The sequence below is a fragment of the Cervus elaphus genome, chromosome 33 (assembly GCF_910594005.1).
Source record: "Cervus elaphus chromosome 33, mCerEla1.1, whole genome shotgun sequence".
NCBI classification, from domain to species: Eukaryota; Metazoa; Chordata; class Mammalia; order Artiodactyla; family Cervidae; genus Cervus; species Cervus elaphus.
This window is the reverse complement of record NC_057847.1, coordinates 28603518-28627679: the sequence shown is the minus strand read 5'-3', so window position 1 is coordinate 28627679 and position 24162 is coordinate 28603518. Positions and strand designations below refer to the sequence as shown.

The window sequence follows — 24162 nt, the reverse complement described above, 5'->3', positions numbered from 1 at the left end:
TATGAAGTTTCCATTAAAAATCTCACAAAATTGCAGCAGTTACTTCATCTAGTATAGTGTCACATGGCAGTCAGGTTTATAACAAAATCAATTAACTTTAAAACCACCATGAAATGCATATCTGTCTTAGGACAGCTGATCAAGTAAAAATAAAATTTTATAAACTTCTATTTCTCCAACTGCTTTTCAGCTCACATTTAAAGAGATAATAAAAGTTTTTTCTTTAAATGGTTGATATTTTCAATTATGTCCTTAAAACTAAAAGACTTAATTTCTCCCAATAATAGAGATTTTTTAAAATGTTAAGTATTTACTCAACTGTTTTACTATTGCCAAATATTTGGCAGTGACGACTTTTTACTTACCCTGAGCAAGTCATCTATACGACCTTCCTTCTTTTCCAGGTCCTGGTTTTTATTACTTTCTAATGCTGCTAATTTCAGCATCGTAAGATCAGTCTAAATAAAAGAAAGCTATTTTATTATTCCATTATATGTATCACTGCATGTAAATATAAAATTAGATTTAATTCTGATTCTAAAAATCATAAAAGCATTGGAGTTTGTGTATGTAAAGGGTGTCCCAAAAGGTCTTAGTGTAGTTTTATTATCTTCAGAAATGTAAGTGCTACACAGACTTATTAAAAAAATTTTTCAAAGGTTAATCATTTAAATTTTTAGAATATTGATATGTTCTTCATTAAAATTCAGAATAATCACTGTTATATGATATCAACTCTAGCTGATTTTTGAACAGGGCAATTCACAAGCTGTTCACTGACTCAAAGTAATGTACTTGTAAATCCTAGTCTAAAGATTATCCAAAGAAAGAAGTTATGATGCATTCACAAGAGTCTGGACATGACCTGACAGAAAAAGTGTAACAGCAATAAACTGTACAATTAAGGTGGCAAGCAAGATCTACTTTTTCAATCCTTGGTTTCAGACACTCATCCAAAAACTGTCACATGTATATAAAGTTAAAATGAAAACTCCAGTACTCAAAATTCATAAAACAAAGTAATTGCAAAAGATGTCTGATTTTCAAATAATTTTTAATTGTGTAGCATATATGATACACAAAAATACAGACATGTAAAACAAACTGCTGTAATATCCACTTATAACAAATATAACACCTTCAAGAAGGTATCAATTATATGTACTTGGATGTTAAGTTCAAAAAGAATCAGTAAACAGAACTGACACATTATGGTTGTTTTGGTTATTTAATTTGCTTAAAATATATATTTAACCAGTGTAACAAAGGACAGACTGACAGTAAACTGGGTTTCAATTTCTCACCCTCTACAAATTGTTTTTTTGCTGTTATTCAGTAATTAGCTTTCTTGATACTGAATTTTACTTTATGATTAAAGAGAAGACATCTTAATTGTGTGCACAAACTGGTCACTGGTTTTTTATAAGTCATACAAAGAAATCTCAGTTACTATTTACCTGAGTAATTTTAAAGGATAACTGCTTTGGCTGTACAATAGGGTGGTCCCCAAAAGCTAACGCAGTAGGAGAAGGGCTATTCGGTCGAACCTTAACAAAATATTAAATTTTACATTAGCAAAAATAATACAATAGCAAGATTCTTCTTGATGTTTGCCAGAAAACAACAAAATTCTGTAAAGCAATTATCCTTCAATTAAAAAATAAACCTTCAAAAAAGAATTAAAAATAGACTTCTGCTTAACAACAACTAAATATTTCTTAAGTGTTTATTAGGATAATAGCTCAAAACATAACTGAATTTTAAAAACTTTTTATCACCATTTATTTAATAAGGATTCATTGTACCTCCCTCTTACAAAGCCCAGTAAAAGAGACAACCAGCCATTTGATAGATAGATAGATAGATAAACAGATAAGACAGACAGACAGGTATGCGCCTTGGTCTCAGACACTCAACCAAAAAATGTCACATGTAAATGCCTTGCCCTCAAGGAATTTACAGTATGGTGTCATAAAAGAAAATCGAATGCTTTCAATCTGTTAAATATAACAAGGCCAAATACATCATTTTAAAACAAAATTATCAAAAACAGCTTATGATGGTTCAAAAAGTAAAATTGCAAGACTTCAATGTATCAATAGAATTCTTTTAGCACTAGGGACAACAATGCATGCCCATGCTATTGCTGTTATGTTAGTTGCTCAGTCGTGTCTGACTCTGCAGGACCACATGGACTCTAGCTTGCCAGGTTCCTCTGTCCATGGAATTCTCCAGGCAAGAATATTGGAGAGGGTAGCCATTCCTTTTCCAGGGGATCTTCCCAACCCAGGGGTTAAAACCAGTCTTCAGCACTGCAGGTGGATTCTTTACCATCTGAGTCATCAGGGAAGCCCTAATGCATGGCCATGTGTAATATAAAATTAATTTACTGATAAGTTGCACAGTTTAACTAGTCATTAGTTTTAAAATACGTTCACTGAAAACAGTCGATTACATCATGTACCAATGCTATCACTACAATTTCAAGCTATTTTTGAGTTTTATACTTTACTTGGTATATAGCAATAAGATGTCCTCCAAGGTACAAAATGAGTAGGACATTTAAAAGTATGTTATCTACAAAAAGGGCTAGAAAGCAACACTGGAAGTTAAAACAGTGTACCTGAATAAATGACATACTCTAACTTTTAAAAATTCTTAATTCATCTTTAAATTACTGAAAGCCAACACCACTATTCTGGTTATACAATGAACTTTCACATAATGAAAGTAAAAAAAACAGTAAATAAAATCCAATATGTAGAGCAATGCATATAAAAGAACTGGATCTTAAAAACACTAGAAACAAGCTAAAAAGTTTTAAGTGAATTTTTAGGTCCAAGATCCTTTTCTTACCCCTAACTACATTATCCAAGGCTGACAGCTGCCTACTTTTTTCTCAAGGATTCCCAGAAAGGAATTATGCTACCATTTTAGTGGTTAAGAAATTTAACTGATAAGATCCCTGACTAAGGATCGAACTCGGGCCCCGGCAGTGAAAAGTGCTGAGACCTAACCACCGGATTGCCAAGGAATTCCCAGTCCCATCATTCTTTTATAGAAACATTACTTCTTGGAAATAATTAACTCAGAAAATCTTTAACTTAAGAATCTCATTTTCAGAAATAAAGTTCTAACAGCATCAAATCACTGAAAAGAATTCAACTCACCTCAATAGAATGAAAGACTTTCTAAAAAAGATAAATGCTAATATATATATATTTGATCCCTGAGTTGGGAAGATCCCCTGGAGGAAGCCATGGCAACCCACTCCAGTATTGTTGCCTGGAGAATCCCCATGGACAGAGGAGCTTGGTGAGCTACAATCCACGGGGTCACAAAGAGTCAGGCACGACTGAGTGACTAAGCACACATATATAAACGGCCTCAATAAAGACAAATTATAAAAATTATTCATTCAGTACACATAACCTCTGAGACATAAAAACTACACATGTAAAAACTTACAGATGAAGAAGGAGTGGAATGTGAATGTGAATTCTGAGGCGAACGGATTGCAGGAGGTATGCCTCTTACTGGACTTGAGCCATTTCCACCTTGGTACTGAGGGTAAAAGGAAACACCACTATATATATATATACACACACATAAAACAAGAGTTTAGAAAGATTTTGTTTTAGACATGGCATTATGAATTAATTTAAATGTATCTTATTTTTGTGGCAGACTCAAAGACAAATTCCCCCAAAACAAAGAACATGTCTTATTTTTCCTTCAAATTTTAGCAGTTCCCTTATGCTTGTGAAGCCAGCAGGATCTCTAATCCCAAGAAACTTTAATCTCTTTACATGTAGATATGTAGATGTTAATCAACTATCTTAAAACAGAACTGTCATTCCCAAGATCTGTTAAGTATCCAAATGTTCATAGCACTATAAAAGAACTACTGGACCAAGTCCTTTCTTAACAGCACAAAGTCTAATAAAAATCAATTCTTTCTTACATGCATTACAGTGAATGACTTAACTGCGTATGAAGAGAAGCCACCTAATCTGTTCCATAGCTTTCTAAAGTCTCATGTTTCTGAACCAAGAATGGAAGTGAAAAACAATTTGCTGCTAATGGCTTCATCTATGGGTATTAGGTATGAACAGCAGAAAAGGAGACTTCCCAATGCGTTCATTAAACAACGTCCTACAACTAAAGAACTTGGTCTAAATTTTTTCTCTATCAGAGAAGGCAATGGCACCCCACTCCAGTGCTCCTGCCTGGAAAATCCCATGGATTTTTATCTATACTGCCTAGCATAACGCTCAGCACATAGTAGGCATTCAAGACACTTGACATGTGTTTATCTGAACAGACCCTACCTTTGGCAAAGATTTTTAATGATATTAACACTAAGGGACTGACAGCAACTAAAGAGCTTTAGGTGTATCTTTTAGTCTGCAACAGTTTTAACTTAGACTCTGTGAACTCAAAAAAGAAAAATAATGGAGGATATATATATATGTATATATGTATATGAATGAAAGAGAGTGACCGTGTTAAGTCACTCAGTCACGTCCAACTCAGTGCAACCCCATGGAGAAGAGCCCACCAAGCTCTTCTGTCCATGGGATTCTCCAGGCAAGAATACTGGAGTGGGTTGCTATGTCCTTCTGCAGGGGATCTTCCCAACCCAGCATTTATATATATACACATATATACATATAAAAAATACAGCCCGTCTCTCAACCAGCAAATTCTGCTCTCTCTCAAGTAAATATAAATATTTTTCAACTGACTAGATTATTATTTTAGTAATCATATTAATATTTTATAATATAATGGTAGGCAAAAGTGTTTCTGTGTAGAGGCGAAGAAACATTCTAGATTGGATAAAAATTTAAATTTACCACTGTTTATTATTTTCAGGGAATATTTAGATTCACATCTCTATCATTATTTAATCTCCATCCACAGGCCTCAGCTGTTGCTTTGGTACAATAAAATCTCGACTGGCAGTACAAAGAATTCTAGAGGCTCTTCCATTTAAAATTTGCCTTTAGGTAGGATACTTTATGTGGATTCCCAGGTGGCTCAGTGGTAAAGAATACACCTGCCAGTGCAGGAGACTCAAGTTTAATCCCTGGGTCAGGAAGATCCCCTGGAGAAGGAGATGGCACCCTGATCCAGTGTTCTTGCCTGGGAAATCCCATGGACAGAGGGCCCTGACGAGCTACAGTCCACAGGGTCACAGAAGAGTCAGACACAGCTGCGTGACTAAACAAGAAGGCTACTTTAACATCTCTGGTTCTCAGGTTCCTCACCTAAAACAGGAATACTAATACCTGCTTTGACCATCGCCTGACCTATTATAAGAAAATACGGGAGAAAGTCCTTTGAAAATTATGATGTGCCATACCAAAGTAAAAGTAAACTTTAATATTCCTAGAAAGACAGGACATCACATAGTACTTAAGTTCTGCTTTAATCAAGTAGATCAACAAAAGCAGACTTGGTGGTTCAAACAGCCTATAGCAGAATTATATTAAGAACTGAAGATATTCCTCAATGAACTTACTTCAAAATAGTCGCTAATTTTGTGGCCACGTCCCCCAATACTTTTTCCTAAAATATAAAAGTAAAAAATTTTACAGATTTAAAGTCAGTCGTGACTATCTATCACATATTATATGAGAAAGAGAATGTGCCAAACTTAATTCCCCTAATACACACAAAAATAATGTTAAGAATATGATATTCTAGTTGGGTGGTGATGGGCATTAAAAGAATACTAAGATTCCTTAGAGGGTCAGATGCCAACTTCACAATTCCAAAAATCAAAGGATATTCCAATAGATACATGTCAATTTTAAAAGTCTCAACTATGGGAAAATCAGAAAAATGTCATATTAAAAGACGGCCTGCTTTTAAAACGACGTTATTCATATTGCTTCATGGCTACTAACTTCATAAAAGTGTATCAATGAAAAATATATCAATTAAAAAAGCATCAGCTGTATAACTGACAAACCAATTTATATCTATAAATAATAAAAAAGCTCGGTCAATGCAAACCATAACAAACTGACAACAACATGCTTTAATATGAACACTATTTTGTAAAATGTTTGATTTTCTAAAAAGTATTTTCAAATTAATAGGATGTTTTTCAAAAACTAAATTTGAAATATTGTGCTTCCATGGCCACTTTGATAAAGTGGTCAAAATTATTACAGATCACAGTTCTTTAATTAAAGTTTTGCTCCAAAATGGACTTAAAAAAAAAACAAAAAGCAAATAAAATGAATTTTTCATCAATTTTATAAATACTAAACTGAGAAGCTGCTAAGAAATACGGCATTTTGGATGGGAGTTATCCATCCTTCAATGGAATTACAATGAATACATAATTTCTTCAAGTTACAAAAGAAAAACTAATGATAGCATGGAGTCAAAAGCATTGGATAATATAAATATTTATCAATTCAATACATTCATTCACTTATTTTATTCAACAAACATTTCTTGAGTGGTTACTATTTGCCAGGCATTACTGAGATGAACAAACAATACATTTAAAAGTTCAACAACTTCAGATTCCTTCCTGAAACAAGGTAGGGGGAATTAAAAAAAAACAACAACAACTAAGAAGTAATACAACCTAGAAATTTTCAACAATAGCTTTGTACAGGTTTATTCAGAGGTCAGAGAGGACTGTAAGGTTTTATATAAGAAAGGAATTTCCCTCCTGCCTATAACAACTTCCCTGCAGATTCTGAAGTGGTGCCATCTTTTAACGAAGACAGAGACGTTTTTCGGTTGCCTACCAGAAACTATTTCCCCAGTTCTTTTTCCCTGATTGAATCCAAATTTTATTCTGTTAACATTCCCTCCCCTGCATAAAACATATAATTTCAGTTCAGTTCAGTTGCTCAGTCATATCCGACTCTTTGTGACCCCATGGACTGCAGCATGCCAGGCTTCCCTGACCATCACCAACTCCCTCAGCTTGCTCAAACTCATATCCATCAAGTCGGTGATGTCATCCAACCATCTCATCCTGTCGTTCCCTTCTCCTCCTGCCTTCAATCTTTCCCGGCATCAGGGTCTTTTCCAATGAGTCAGTTCTTCACATCAGGTGGCCAAAGTATTGGAGTTTCAGCTTCAGCATCAGTCCTTCCAATGAATATTCAGGACTGACTTCCTTTAGGATGGACTGGTTGGATCTCCTTGCTGTCCAAGGGACTCTCAAGAGTCTTCTCCAACACCACAGTTCAAGAACATCAAGTCTTTGGCGCTCAGCTTTCTTTATAGTCCAACTCTCACATCCATAGCTTTGACAAGACGGACCTTTGTCTGTATTGTCTCTGCTTTTTAATATGCTGTCTAGGTTGGTCATAGCTTTTCTTCCAAGGCTGTTTCCTATCTGGCCTCCATTCTTAGGAGTTCCCTATCTCTCCTCCTCCTAATCAGAAATCCAATTTTGCTCAGGTTATCATGTTTTCTGCACAAGGCCTATATTTCTAAGGAGAATGTTACCACATTTTCAATTTCAGAGACGGGCCTGATTTTAAGGGCAATAATACCTCTCATGGACATAACTGGTTTTGGAATGGACACACAACCCAATTCTGACCAAGAAGATGACAGGAGAGGTTTGCTATGAACTTAAATAAGCCTACGTCAAAGAGAGGAAAAAAAGAAAAGCACATAGAAAATCAACCTGTCTCTAAAGCAAATACAAGTGTGGAAGATGAAATGAGGAGATAGAATTAAAAATGGCCACAGTCCTAAAAACATAAAAGAAAAAAGTAGACAATTCTGTGGAAGGCAGATCACAGAGAAAAAGATGTGGCTTCCTAAAGACATAGGCTGGCTCAACCAACCCAGAAGTCCCACACTATATTGGGACCTGCTTTTAAGTGAGCTTTAAAATTTAATGTTAAAACTATCATAACTAATATAACTAAAATAAATCCAAGTTCACTAACCACAACTTGAGGAAACTACACTAAGATCAAAAAGGACCTCAGGCCAGACTGAAATACAAAATAGCACAAACTTAGAGAAAGGCACTAGAGTGACTCAACTTCCCCTTTCCACAAAGACAGCTGCTGCAAATATATTTCTTGATGCCAGTGCCACATGTAAATACTAGTAAGCCATGGGTTCATAGCTCTAGACTTTGTAGCTAAAAATGGCTCCAAAACACATAATATATGCATAAAATCATCATTACATGATTCAAGAGTCTAATTTATTGTATTTAATCTTGAGAAACCAAATTAAATGATAATACTATCTTATCCATTATAAGAAGTTTTGCAGTCTAGTGAAAGTAATTTCCTTACTAGTTTATAATATAAAATGTAGAAGTAAAGATGAAGAAAGGATATGGAAAGAAAGCAAAAAAGGATGAAGAAAAGGTATGGAAAGAAAAAGATATATTTTAATGAAGTACCTCAATCATTTTTATATAGTCTTTTTTTTTTTTTAAAGGAATGAGTAAATTTAGGTATTTGTTTCAAAGCAAGATATAAAATTCTTATCCAAAAACAAGAAGTCATTTCAACACCATATTTCATATAAAGAGAGAACAGAGAAAGGTGATAAAGGTAATGCATATCAGGTTTGGACATGACACTTTCTAATTTTCAAAAAAATAAAAGTAAATGTTAGAAAGAGTAACCAGAAAGCAAACTACCTGTGGTACAAAAAGACTCCAATTTCATAATATTTTTTACACAAAGTATATTTAAGCTATTATTAATGCAGATGTTACACAGTGTCTATATAAATCACAAAAACAGAAAACTTTTTAACAAATTATTAATTGAGTAAAAACCAGAATAATTAATTGCAAATACCTCTTTGGGTATGAAGGAAGATTTTGTTTCACTTACCCTGACTACTTTCATTCTGGTTTTCTGCTTTTCTTTTTCTTCCTCTGGATGATTCTGATTGTTTCTTCTCTGGTGTCTACAGAAAGTAAGTTAACAGAGTTTTATAGTTTCAACAAAACAAAATTTTATAATAACTATAAATGTCATCTTTATTTTCTAAGTAAGAAATTTTGCTAAATAGTGATCATGCAATGTGAATGTCTAATTACTTACATACAATTTCTTTAAAAGATAAACTTCTACAGCTACTGTATAAATTTTCAAAATTTGAAATGTAGAAGGCCTTGTATGTATTACTTGAAATTTATAGAACGTGACTTGAGGTGGCTGAGAAATCTGAGAGTAATCAGGCTTAAAAGATGCCCTTTAAATTCTTAAAAAACCTCCACACAGTAACAACAAAACACCATTTGTCTTCCCCATTAGTTTTCTACCATTAACATATATTCTGTAAAAGTATATATATATATATAACATATATTCTATAAACTTGGGCAAGGAAAAAAGAGCAGAACATAAATCCTAACATATATAATCCCTACTAAAAAGGACCATTCACCTAAATGCTTGAAAATTATTATCCAACAATAACAGCAAATTCATAGCTTATACCCTAAATCAGGCGTCTGCAAACTAACAGTCAGTTGGCCAAATCTGGCTAGCCACCTGTTTTTTGCAAGGCCCATAATGTAAGTATAATTCTTACATTTTTTAATGACTGAAAAATATAAAAACAAAACAAGACTATTTTATCATATGAAAATTGTAAGAAATTCAAATTTCAGTGTTCATAAATTTCATTTTATTGGAACACAGTCACACTCATTCATTTATGTACTGTCTATAATTCCCTTCACACCACAACAGCAGAGTTGAGTAGTTCTGTCAGAAACTGTATGGCACATAAAGCCTAAAATATCCGGCCCTTTGAAAAAAAAAAGGTTTGCAGAGCTCTGTACTACATGATGGCTTGTTCTTAAATTACAGGTTTGTTCTTTTAACTGATATGAAGTACTTTCATCAGGCTAAAACAACAATTTTTGTGGAGTCTGACAGAATGTTGTGTTTAGTGAAAAATTAAAACCAAATGTGCACAAGGCAATGGCACAGGGCCCTCAAATTCTAGAAGTCTGGCAAATATATCTGATGCCAGAACAAAGAATATCTGAATGAACGAAACATCAAGGCAACTTCAAATAATTCTCTAAAGGCAATGTAGTCCTCCAACAAGGAAGGGACTTAACCCACATTTTGATATCTCTTGTGGGTAGTTCTGTGATTAAATAGTACGAATGACAAAACACAATGACAGATGATATGAGGTATAATACCTCGAGGTTTATATAGATGCTCAGTATCAACCTAACTCATATTGAACCTCTTTAGTTCCTCAAGGTATTATTATCTAGGGAATTTTAAGTTCTCTCACTGCCATTCTGCCAAAAACATAACAAATTCAGAGAGGTTTAAGTGAATGCTACTGATCTGTGAATTCTTTAAAGACAGAAGTTACACCTTCTCCCCACCACCTCCTCCCACCTTCATGCCTAGCATAGTTATTTAATATTACCTTATAAATATATGAATATTAAACAACTTACTCAAGGTAACCAGGATTCAAATCAGATTCAATTCTGTGTATTTCCATGCCCTAAATACACTTTTTCCCTCCTTCTATGTGTCATGATTATATGTCCTACATCAAGAAGTAACTGAATGAATCAACAATACAAAAATACTTCAAATGGTCATTAAGTTCATAAATAAAATTTATTATGTCCAATAAACTGCCATCATAAATTAAGAGATTAAAGAGAGCCACTCTAACTAACAATCTACTCAGGAGACAGACTGACATATAAGCAATTTAGGATAAACAGTTCATTACTTTAGTTTCATAGTCATAATCACCAAACTCAGGCTTAAATGATAACTAATCTTCTATTTCTGTTGGAATAAAAATATCAGATTAAAAATTCTAAGTTAACAGTTTTATAAGGAATCCTATAATGGATTTTAAAACAAAGGAGGCATCCCAAATAATAATTTATTCATATCCTTCCCAATTTAATCTACATAAAAATATAAGGTCAAGGAAATATGGTTTTTCAGAACAGTTTCTGAAAATGCTTCTAAGAACCATTAAAATGCTAGCATTCACTGGCTACCTCCAAGTGGGGATGGAATGGAAAGATACGGTATACAAAGGTATTCTCAAACTTATTTGGGATAACATTCATTAAATACTTTATTGGATATAGACTTCAAGACATTTAAGGTCCTTTCCCCCCACCCTTTTTTTTTAAAGACAGTAATTGAGTAAAAACTTTTCCTCCAAGGCAAAATTTCCCTGAATTAAAATTCTTTTCTGGAATAGGGAAGTGCGACAGTTTTGGGAGAAAAGTCATTGTTTATCAGAACAAACCCTCAAATGCATAATGACTACAGTAGAGAAAAAAAGGCAACAGGCTTCCCTCCTTTAAACCAGAGAAGAATTTGAGGAAGGAGAATGAAGGAAAAAGGAGAATGAAGGGAAAAAAGGATGACAGGACTAAAATTAATTTTAAGACTGTAATCTAAGACTAATGTGGGTAAAAAGCTGGAAACAGCTAATAACTGAAAAGCAGAGCAAAGCAAAAGATGAGAAAGGGAAACCTAGATATACCTAAATTTGCTTGTAAAGTAAACATAGGCATTATAAACGCATCATTTTGCCTTCCCATGAACTTTTTGCACCCACATCCTAGTATCACTACCTAGTGTTGACCTTTGACTTCATTCTCACCTCTGTCAGCCCAATGGACCATATATTGTCTCAGAAGAAAAGTACCATGGATCTCTGAAGAAACAAAGACTAAGACTCCAACTCTGGGTCTACCATTTACCATAATTTTCAGCATGTTCCTTAACCAAGACTCAATTTTCTCATCAATTTTAAATGTGATAACAGGGGCATAAAAGGACTGTGGGGACTACTGAGAAATATACCAGAAACATAAGTAAAATAACATCTAGAACAGTGTATAGTCTGTATCAGTAAGCTATGCTTATCTGAATGGTTATCCTATTACTCCAAATATCTGTGCACTTGTATGTTCCAAGACTTCAATCAAGTGTCATTCATTAAATGGTTAGCAGCTTTTGACCTAATAGTTTAGAAATTCCTTGTAGGGTTTGCAAAATAAACAATGTTTCTTCTTTAAGGTCCCCAGTCAACTCTGATCTCAACTATACGCCTTTACGGCCTTTAGTCTAGCCCCTAAAGATTACATCACTAACTCTGAGACAAATGTACTTTAAGCAGTTTTCTGGTTCTGAATTTAAATTATCTGAGCAACACCTATATTAAACAAAACAGAAACTCTCAATGAAGCCTAATGCTGCCAATTCTCCCAGGTCATCCTTTGTGTATGTACTTATTTTGAGATTTCAAAACTTGAGGATTTAGGATAGGCAGAAACTCACCAGTATTTAACCTCTAAAATGGCTAATCACTGAAAGAAAGTTCAGAATACTATCGGCGACTTTCACACTGTACTCCAGGGACACCTCAGGGGAGAGGAGGTTGTGTCTCCAAAGTTACTGAAGGAAAGGAAGGAGCAGGCGGCTGAGCTGAGGCTCCAGCCACCAGTGAGTGCGTGTGTGCTCAGTCACTTCAGTCTTGTCCAACTCCTTGCGAAGCCATGGACTGTGTAGCCCACCAGTCTCCTCTGTCCATGGGATTCTCCAGGCAAGAATACTGGAGAGGGTTGCCATTCCCGTCTCCAGTGTCGAGCCACTAAATACATCCTATCCCATACCCTATCCCTTGGAACATAGCATATCTTATTTTAAGATCGAGACTGTATACCAGATATACTTCAAAGAAAGAGATCAATGACTTCAAAAATGTTTGAAAACCCCTGATCCTGACCAAACATCAGTTTCCTAGAAAATCTAAGGGACATCAATCAGGTCATCACTGTTAATTTTGTAAGGCATAAAACTTGTACACATTAAGCATTTTATATAGAACACGTTCAAACTTGTTACTGCTCTAATACTGTCATTCTTTCCTCTATTTTTTTCTCAGTTACTGCACTATAATTGGGCACAATGGGAAGGATCATTATGGAAGGCAAAATACTATGACTTGGCTTTAAAGTAAAGATGGAAAGACTACAGTAATTATAAAAAGTCAAAGAATTCTGGCATACAGTGGAACAGTGGTTAGGAGAACATGATGAAAGGAGAAATTGGCATTCTTTAAATCCATTTAGTTTTAAAACTTCTAGTTTGTAATCATACCAAAACTTGAATGATTACTCTGGCATTTAAATGTTCCAAGATATTAGGGTGAGTTTATAAGCATTTTCTAGAGTTAGAAGTAAATTAAAAAAAAACAGATAAGCTTAAAGGACTCAAGGGGCAATAGTGATGTTCTAATGTTCTATATCATCTGAAATTTAAGTCAGTGATTATTAAACAAGGTTTTTACATCTAATCATGTGGCCTCTTAGTTATCTTAAAATAAAAATAAATCTGCCTTTCATCAATGCAAATAAGACCAAATATAAGAAAATAAGAACCTTAATGCTATCACAGAGTGAGGGAAAGAAAGCAACACAGATTGTTGAAAATTGATCACCAACTCTACAAGCCTCCGACCAGAGTGAAAGTCGTGTCCGACTCTTTGCGACCCCATGGACTATACAGTTCACGGAACTCTCCAGGCCAGAGTACTGGAGTCGGTAGCCTTTCCCTTCTCCAGGGGATCTTCCCAACCCAGGGACCGAACCCAGGTCTCCCTGGGTAGAGAGATATTTTAAATTACTGGAATAAATGCATGACAGAAAATTGTAACAGTTTGTGAAAAGATATTATAATGTCAGTAAAAGAGGAGTGGATATTAAAATTTATTCTTCACCTCTACCTTAGGTAGAGATCATAAGCTCCAAATGAATGGAACAAAAACAAAAGTCAGACAGCATCACATGTAATAAAATTATTGAGTTAACAGACAAATATTTTTAATTTCTTTCCGTTAAATGAGAAAATAAGGTAGAAAGAAAAGTTTCTCTAATATTAAGTAATATCTGTATAACAAAATATTCAACCCTCAAACTTGTCAGAATGAATTTTTTCTGACTGATTCACTTACTAAAGACTCATTTAAAAAGTACAACTCATTAGCTACTTCAATGATTCATATAGTTACTCAGGTACCAAATTCAAGGTCACTATACTTTTGACAAATGGCACTTAAACCTTTTTGCCCACAGCTGGTAATAACAATGTTTCATTCACATTTCTAGGCAGAATCTGTCAAACTACTTTTGAGACAGAAGAAATCTTTGATATTTTATAGCACATACCAAAAGGGAGCCTTATAACAATAATCAATGTAAAATAGATGTTCCAGCCAAGAATATCAAATGTACAAGAAACTATTTCTTCCAACCTTTGCTGTAAAAATTAGTTAGAATAATGCCCTATATGAAAAATGAAATTCTGTAGTGAGAACCTCCTTGCAGCTTTGTATCCAATTTACACTTAGATAAAACCTATCACAAAATATGTATACCCTAATTCCAGGATGATTTTGAGCTAACATGACCTGAAAAATTCTCAGTCTTTCTCTGCCCAAGAGTCAAACTTTAATACTAACAATTATCTGTAAATCTTTGACACCTAAAAGATCTATGTTATATTGCAGAATTCAATATAAAAAATAGGAAAAGTTTATGTATGCAACATTTTGGGATCTTATCACCAAATAAAAGCATTTCCTTGCCGTTCAAAGGAAATCCAATCAACATATCAGCAATTTCGAGTGTAGCCTATTTTCTGCTGTATTGCCTTTATCATTTAATAATATGTAATGTCAAAGATGGTAGACAGCCAAAAAGAAATCAGGCAACCCCCAACTAAAATGTATGCTGCCTTAAGTTAACTTAAAGTGCACCAGCTCACATTTTTAAAAGCCTGAAGGATTCTGACTCCCTCCACAAACATACAGCATCCATAACCACATCAATATCTAAAAATATGTAATATTTAATCTCATTTTCAATTTTTAAAAGCTACTTTATACCTGCCATCCTCACAGTTGTATTAGGTTGGTACAAAAGTAATTGTGGTTTCAGACCATGAATTTTAAATCCTTGTAACTAGGCTCAAACACGTCTTTATTAATCAAAATAGGAACCATTACAGTCAATACATTTTTGCCAAAGAGAAGTTTATTTCTATAGTGCAAAATTTCAGGCCTCAGGATTCAACAAACTTTTGGAAACCATTCTCTGTGTCCTGCTGGTTGTGGAAGCACATTCCCTGCAAAAAGCTGTAGAGGTGTTTGAAGAAGTGGTAGTCAGTGGCGAGAGGTCAGGTGAGTATGGCAGATGAGGCAAAACTTCATAGACCAATTTGTTCAACTTTTGAAACACTGGTTGTACATCATGTGGCCGGGCGTTGTCATGGAGAAGAATTGGGCCCTTTCTGTTGACCTATGCTGGCGGCAGGTATGTTCAGTTTTTGGTGCATCTCATCGATTTGCTGAGCATACTTCTCAGATGTAATGGTTTTGCCAGGATTCAGAAAACTCTAGATCACCAAAATTCAGCAGCAGATCACCAAACAGTGACCATGACCTTTTTTGGGTGCAAGTTTGGCTTTTGGAAATGCTTTGCAACTTCTTCTTGGTTCAACCACTGAGCTGGTCACTGCTGATTGTCATATAAAATCCACTTTTTGTCGCACATCACAATCCAATTGAGAAATGGTTCACCGTTGCTGCACAAAATGAGAAGATGACACTTTGAAATGATTTCTTTTTTTTTGATTTGCAGTCAGCTCATGAGGCACCCACCTATCAAGTTTTTTCATCTTTCCAATTTGCTTCAACTGCTGAATGGTCAACATCGAGTTCTTCAGCAAAACTTTCTGTAGTTTTAAGAGGATCAGCTTTGATGATCCTCTCAATTGGTCCTTGTCACCTTCCAATGGCAGACCACTGTGCTCCTCCATCTTCAAGGCTCTCATCTCTGTGGCAAAACTTCTTGAAGCACCACTGCACTGTATGTTCGTTATCAGTCAAATTCCTGGGTCAAATGTATTGATGTTGTGAGTTGTTTTTGCTGCTTTATGACCCATTTTGAACTCAAACAAAGAAATTGATCGAATTTGCTTTTTGTCTAACATCATTTCCATAGTCTAAAATATAAACAGCAATAAGTCATTGGCAAAAAAACAAAGTGAGAAATGTGCACTAAAATGATGTATAACATAACCACATTAAGAATTCATTCCAATATCAAAAGCCAAAGATTAACAATGCAAAACCGCAATTACTTTTGCACCAACCTAATAACTTCTTACGCTATTACCTGAACCTATTTTAATTTATATTCACATTTGCTTAAAAGGAACATATCACATCTTTGATACTGATAAAGTACAGTTTTGTTTGCCATTTTCTTATCATTTACACGGCATAACTATTTCCTGGCATCTTCTCTTCTGGCTTTCCCTTTGACTTAAGGCTTTATTTACTAAATACTATAAACCATAAACTTAGAATCAAGCTGGACCTTCTCCTCTGTTCATATGATCTGACAAGTAGTTTTCAAATCATATAATCAGGATAAAACAGCCACAGGGAGCAAATACTATGGGGGGGGAAAGCAAATTTTCAAGATAATGTAGTCTGAGAATGTTGACATTTTGAGAATGCCTGTTACAAATACTATTATTATAATATAAAATACTATTATAAATAGTAAATCTAGAAAGCTAACTACCTGATTTTTTAAAGTGATATTTCATTGTTATTATTTTCTATCTAGCAGTATAAATCCTTTTTTTTAGTCTTTTTTAAAAAAATTGTTCTATAATTTATCTATTAGCACCAATTCTCAATGTTGACTATATTTCATAATCACAAAGCTGTTATTTAAAGCTCATGTTGGCGTCCCCATCCCAAATTTAAACATCTCTGGAAGGACATCAAAAAAATCCATATGTTTTAAAAGCTCCAAAAGTGATGCTAATACATCATCAGGATCAGCGATAGTCAATCTAATATATAGTAATACAGCATGTATTTCCTGCACATTCCATGTTAGAGAATCTCTAAAATTAGTTGTTATTCTTTATATAATCTTCCATTAAAAATTACAGACCAAAATTGTGACATACAACAGAAACTTCATTAGGATATGAGTAGTCCAAGGGGTAGTTGTGGTTACTCAGTTATTTGAGAAAATGAGAATTATTCTTAAAGAAAATTAGTAAAATACTATGTTCTCCTGACATAAAAACACATCCAATACTTTAAAAACTCTACTGCAGTACAAGCATATCTCATTTTATTGAGCTCTGTTTTATTCCACACTTTGCAGATATAACATTTTTTACAAATTGAAGGTTTCTGGCAACCTTGATGTAGCAAGTCTTTTGATGCCATTTTCCCAACAGTATTTGCTTACTTTCTCTCTGTGGATCGATCACCTTTTAGTAACTCTTACAATATTTCAAACTTCTTCATTACTATATTTGTTATGGTGATCTGTGACCCATGATCTTTGAGGTTACTACTGTAATTGTGTTGAGGTGGCACAAACTGGGACCATGTGACAGCGCTCTTAACTGATAAAATGTTGTGTGTCTTCTGATTGCTCCACTGACCAGCCATTCTCTCCCTTTCCTCGCACTTCTCTATTCTCTAAGACACCACAATATTGAGATTAGACCAACTAGTAATCCTACAATAGCCTCTAAGAGTTCAAGTGAAAGGAAGAGTTCTACATCTCTGACTTTCACCAAAAGCTAGAAATGACACAGCCTAGTGAGGAAGGTATGCTGAAAGCTGAGAGACAAGCCGAAAGCTAGGCCTCCTGCACCAGTTAGTCAGGTTGTGAATGCAGAGAAAAAGTTCTTGAAGGAAATTAAAAGTACTACTACAGTAAACACACAAATTGTAAGAAAGCAAAATACCCTTACTGGGGATATGGACAGTTTGAGTGGTCTGGACAGAAGATAAAACCAATCACAACATGCCCTTAAGCCAAAGACTAATCCAGAGCAACTCTATGAAGGCTGAGAGAGGTGAGGAAGCGTAGAAGTGTGAAGAAGTAGACGTTGGTCCATGAGGTTTATGGAAAGAAGCTGTTTCCTTAACAATGAAAGTACAAGGTGAAACAGCAAGTACTGATGTAGAAGCTGCAATGAGTTATCCAAGAGACCAGCTGAGATAATTACTGAAAGTGGAAACAGTAAACAACAGGCCAATGTAGACAAAACAACCTTCTATTGGAAGAAGATGCCACCTAGGACTTTCATAGCTCGAGAGAAGTCAATGTCTGGCTTCAAAGCTTCAAAAGACAGACTGACTCACTTGTTAGGGGCTTTTACTATTGGTGACTTAAAGTTGAAGCCAATGCTCATTTACCATTCTGAAAATCCTAGGACCCTTAAGAATTATTATTAAATCTACTCTGCCTGTATTCTGTCTGAATATTCATTGGAAGGATGATGCTGAAGCTAAACCTCCAATTCTTTGGCCACCTGATGTTAAAAATCGATTCAATGGAAAAGATCCTGATGCTGGAAAAAACTGAGGGCAGGAGAAGAGTGTGACAGAGGATGAGATGGTTGGATGGCATCACCAACTCAATGGAAATGAGTTTGAGCAAACTTGTCAAGGACAGGGAGGCCTGGCGTGCTTCAGTCCATGGGGTCGCAGAGTCGGATATAACTTATCAACTGAACAACTAATACTACTACTCTGCCTGTGCTCTCTAAACGGACAACAAAACCTGGATGATCACACATCTGTTTACAACATGGTTTACTAAATATTTTAAGTCCACTGCTGAGTCCTAGTGCTCACAAAACAAAGAGATTCCTTTCAAAATATTACTGCTCACTGACAATACACCTGGTCATCCAAGAGCTCTGATGGAGATGTTCAAGATTAATGTTGTTTTAATTCTTGCTAACAAGAATGTTGTTTTCATTCTACAGCAGGAGACTAAAAGATGTGGGTTCGAACCGTGGTTGTGAAGATCCCTTGGAAAAGGAAACGGCACTTCACTCCAGTATTCTTGCCTGGAAAATTCCATGGGCAGAGGAGCCTGGCGGACTACAGCCCATGGAGTCACAAAAAGTCAGACACAACTGAGCACCTGAGCACATAAAATACAGCTGCAATAAAATTCCTTCGATGTAATTCCTTTGATAGATCTAGGCAAGGTAAACTGAAAACCTTCTGGAAAGGATTCACTATTCTAGAGCTATTAAGAACATTTGGGATTCAGGGGAAAAGGTCAAAATATTAACAGGAATGTGGACGAGATCGGTTTCAACCCTCACGGATGACTTTGAGGACTTCAGTGGAGGAAGCAACCACAGATGTGGTGGACACAGCAAGATAACTAAAGTAAAGTGGAGCCTGGAGATGTGACTGAACTGCTGCAATCTCATGGTAAGATTTCACGCTCAGTGGTAAAGAATCCACCTGCCAATGCAGGAGATGCACACGTGGGTTTGATCCCTGAGTTGGGAAGATCTCCTGGAATAGGAAATGGCAACCCACTCCAGTATTCTTGCCTGGACAATCCCATGGACAAAGGAGTCTGGTAGGCTACAGTTAATGGGGTTCTAAAGAGTTGGACAGAACTGAGTAGCATTACTGCTACAGAGAGATCAATGGCAAAAGGAAGAGTCAATTAATGTGCAAACATTATTGTTGTTTAAGAAATGGTCAGAGCGTCTCTAACTTCCAGCAACCATCACCCTGACTGATTAGTCAGCACTCATCAGTATTGAAGCAAGACACTCCACCAGCAAAAAGATTACGACTTGCTGAAGACTTAAAAGATGGTGAGTGTTTTTATTTTTTTAAGTGATATTTAAAAATTAAAGCATGTACATTGCTTTTTCACATACAATGCTACTGCACACTTAACAGATTATGGTATAAATATAACTTCTATATGCATTGTGAAACCAAAAAATTCATTTGACTCACTTTATTTTGCTATTTGCTTTATTGTAGTGGTATGGAACTAAACCTGCAGTATCTTTGAGGTATGCCTGTATAAGATACTAAAACCAAATTTCTCAGTATTGTCAACTTGTGCTGAATGCACTTAAGTGTGAAAACGTATTTGTCAGGGGAAAAAAAAAAAAAATTTGTGAAGTCCAGGCATATCCTGGATTGGCAAATTTGAAGAACATTATAAATCATCTTAAAACTAAATATTTCCAAAAAAGAATACCACTCTTTTTCAAAAGACTAACTAGGGTCACTAACTTATAAGCAATATACTACCTTAGTTATACAGAAAGAGCACAGAACAATAGTTCAAAGCATCACTTTCAAATAAGACACTGTAGAATTTTGACTACTAACTTAACTTACTATATGTTAATTTTGACTATTAAGCCCAAATTAACCTCTTTGCGCTTCTGTTTTCACACCTAGAGATGTGAAACTTAACAGAAATGTCATCGAGCTCCACATGTAACATGCTAAAACTTTATTTTCCCTCCTTCATTAATGGGGTAGTTCCCAACCAGAGGACACTTGCCTCTGCCCCAAATAGTATGTGGCAATATTCAGAGACATTTTCAGTTGCCACAACTCAGGGTGGGGGTCGGGGGATGGGCTACAGATATCTAATGTATCATGTAGAGATGTTGCTTAGTATCCTACGTTACACGTGACCCCACCCCAAGAATTACCTGGCCCCAAAAGTCAATAATGTTTAGAAACCTTGGTTTGATGAATACATTAGAATTATATGTTGACACAAAAACTGCTTGTGTATTATGTGACAACTAAAGGATGTTATCAAATTTATTTATTCAACAAATATTTACTGTGCCTCTATGACACTTAAGTGCTATACCAGAGTCCACTTTATTTTTATTTTATTTTTTTTTTGATTTTTTTTTTTTAAATTAGTTGAAGGCCAATCATTTCACAACATTTCAGTGGGTTTTGTCATACATTGACATGAATCAGCCATGGAGTTACATGTATTCCCCATCCCGATCCCCCCTCCCACCTCCCTCTCCACCCGATTTCTCTGGGTCTTCCCAGTGCACCAGGCCCAAGCACTTGTCTCATGCATCCCACCTGGGCTGGTGATCTGTTTCACCATAGATAATATACATGCTGTTCTTTCGAAACATCCCACCCTCGCCTTCTCCCACAGAGTTCAAAAGTCTGTTCTGTACATCTGTGTCTCTTTTTCTGTTTTGCATATAGGGTTATCATTACCATCTTTCTAAACTCCATATATATGTGTTAGTATGCTATAATGTTATCTTTCTGGCTTACTTCACTCTGTACAATGGGCTCCAGTTTCATCCATCTCATTAGAACTGATTCAAATGAATTCTTTTTAATGGCTGAGTAACACTCCATGGTGTATATGTACCACAGCTTCCTTATCCATTCATCTGCTGATGGGCACCTAGGTTGCTTCCATGTCCTGGCTATTATAAACAGTGCTGCGATGAACATTGGGGTGCACGTGTCTCTTTCAGATCTGGTTTCCAGAGTCCACTTTAAAGTATGTCTTCATTGTTAAAATGACCTGGCATTTTTCTCTTCAAATATTGTTTTCCTCCGTCAGCTTAGAATTTTCTTGCTCTAAAAATCACCCACCCACACTAAATGTACTTTTTTAAAAAAGGGAAACATTAAAAAAAAAGGGGGGGGGGACATTTAACAGCTGTTTGTTTGCTTTCTAAATAAATGGCCTACAGAATCACAATTTATTGATTTATAAGAAATCAAAAATAATCTAGACAGAGTATATCAGAGTTTCTAAGAAGGGAGCCTAAGTGTGTTTATTTTGGAAAGGTGATTCTGACACACACAGTCCTCCAGCCTTATGGAAACAGGAACACAGAGCCAGTCAGTATCGGGCCAACATTTGACTTCCAGTGTTTTTCCTTCCAAGACACTAAGGACATACAGTCAACCAGGACAGACCACCTCCTTTGCTGTGAACTCTGTCATATAACATATTTTAGCACTGGATACTCCATAACTCTAACTGAATATACTTCCTGTAAGAACATGTCCTTCAGGGACTTCCTCCACCCTTCACTGGAGGGTGTGTCGGTTCAATCCATGGTCAGGGAACTAAGATCCCACAAGCCATGGGATGAGGTCAAAGAAGAAAAAAGTATGTTCTTTAATGTTTAGTGGTAGACTATTTGAATACAGTTTTTTCTTTTTAAATAAAAGGAAAATTTGTAAAGTAATTCCAAGTATTTCACAGACACTATAATTTCTAAGTTTGACTATTAGTCTTAATAGAGAGAGAAAAAAACACATTTATTCCCCTACTGAGAAAATGTCTTTATTGGTGATACAAAAATTACTAATCTCATCAAGTACTATAGTAAGAAGTCCATGAGAAAATACTGCCAGCAGAAGATAAGAAGACACAGGAACTAAATCAAACAGAAAACCACAAAGGTCATTTATTCAGGCTAAAACATTTCCGAAAATAATGTAGGTTACAGGACACAAAGAATATTTCTTAAAATTGATGAGGACAGTAAAACTAGATATCTAACAATCTTTAGAAACTGGGCAGATTTAAACAGAATAAAGCAAAAACAAAGTAATTCATTTAGGAGGAAACAGGTATAAAAATCTTTCACTGACATTTAACTATACATCACTAAATTAATTTTTCAAGTTTTCTTTCTTAGTGGGTGCTCAGACTAGGACAAGAAAGAAAAGGTCTGTCCAGGTGAGAGAGAGAGAGAGAGAGAGTGTGTGTGTGGAGTGCGAAGTAAAACTTAAATGAATTTTAAAAATCAATCTAAAACCTGAAATTCAAGGCCAGTATTACCTCTACTTTCAAATAAAATCATAACTTCCAATCAATCTAAGGTCACTAAGTGTTCACGGAGGAAACATTTCAGCTAAACAATATGTAGAGGACAAAAAGGAAATATAAAAAAGTAGAGATGGGGATGTACATAAAAACAAAAGGTAAAAGCAGAAAATGCTCTCTTAATCCAGGCAATTCACTAATACCAGAGAATCGATTCATATATTTAATCAATCGTATCATTTAATCAATTCATATATGTCTATACATAATTTTAAATACCAAAAAAGGAGATTTTTAAATTAAGAAACTATTAAAGAACTACATAAATAATATGACTTGTTCTAAAGATGAAAATAATGCACCCCTAAAGCCACGTCTAAGGTTGTTTTAGTTCTGATTCCCTAGTGTTCTTGATTTCTACTTCCTCCAAAATATGAAAGTAAGAACACACACAACGTGGCCCTTTAAAAATTATTTTTAGAAGAGAATAAAACTAAGCATTAATGCTTCAAAGTGTCTTCAACACCATAACTTCAATTCAAATAAGGAGGAGGAAAAATTGGATTTAAATACCAATACTATTTCTAGAAATTAAATTCAAATGAGAAAGTTAATTAGATCTTCTTTCATAAAATGGCTTTCATTCATCAACATTAGTTCCTCTTCGCTTTCTGCCATTACAGTGGTATCATCTACATATCTGAGGTTGTTAATACTTCTCTGAAGACAATCAAGGCAATGTATCTATACTATATTCCTCTTCCATGATACAATCATTAGAATTCTGAAAGTGCACCAAAGTTTAAATATTTAGATGCAACAACTGTTCCAGCTTCTGTGTATCTGTAACTTAAAAATCTTTAAGCCTAAATAAATCAAATATCCCCCCAAATGCACTTGGATCAAAAAATAAACAGTAATTCAATGCCAGTGGATATAGATGGTAAAAGAACTGATAATTACCCAGAATGAAGGGGAGAAAAAAACTTTAGTTCTAGAAAAAGATAATATGTATTTTAAATTGTTCAACTATGATTCAGGTTATACAAAAGTTGTATAAAAGGAGACAAAAGGATCCTGCAAGAAGAATGGTAAACGGGTGGAAATACACTGATATAAAGGAAACATGGGCTCCTTATCTAATCCTCATAAAATAATCTGTACTTTCTGCCAGAAATAATAATAATCTGCCAGTAGGTAAGGCACACAGACCATGTCTCTAATTCCTTCAGGCATCCTAAGACATTTAAATAAGGTGAGTGACCCCTTTCCCCTGTAAGCTCTTTCCTTGTCTCTCCCATAAATTTTTTTTCTCCTCACATCCACAATCCACTCAAGATCCTTTCCTTCAGCTGATAATCTCTATTTTCACTCTGAAGAAAGAGAAAGGTTATTAGGTATGGAAGATCAATGATCAGAGGAAAGCTTGTTCCTAGTCAGTCCTGTCCACCGAGTCTGGAACTTCA

At 35.1% G+C, this 24162-nt stretch overlaps 1 protein-coding gene across 1 annotated transcript in view; it reads right to left on the bottom strand.

The window, feature by feature from the left end:
- TLK1 (tousled like kinase 1) overlaps positions 1 to 24162 on the bottom strand; it is a 163260-nt gene that overhangs the window by 53948 nt on the left and 85150 nt on the right. The window contains exons 4-8 of the mRNA XM_043894418.1: positions 8853 to 8928; positions 5528 to 5574; positions 3469 to 3564; positions 1458 to 1547; positions 366 to 458 (exon numbers count right to left, since the gene is read on the bottom strand). Coding sequence (XP_043750353.1) covers positions 366 to 458; positions 1458 to 1547; positions 3469 to 3564; positions 5528 to 5574; positions 8853 to 8928 — 402 coding nt within the window. The remainder of the gene's footprint in view (positions 1 to 365; positions 459 to 1457; positions 1548 to 3468; positions 3565 to 5527; positions 5575 to 8852; positions 8929 to 24162) is intronic.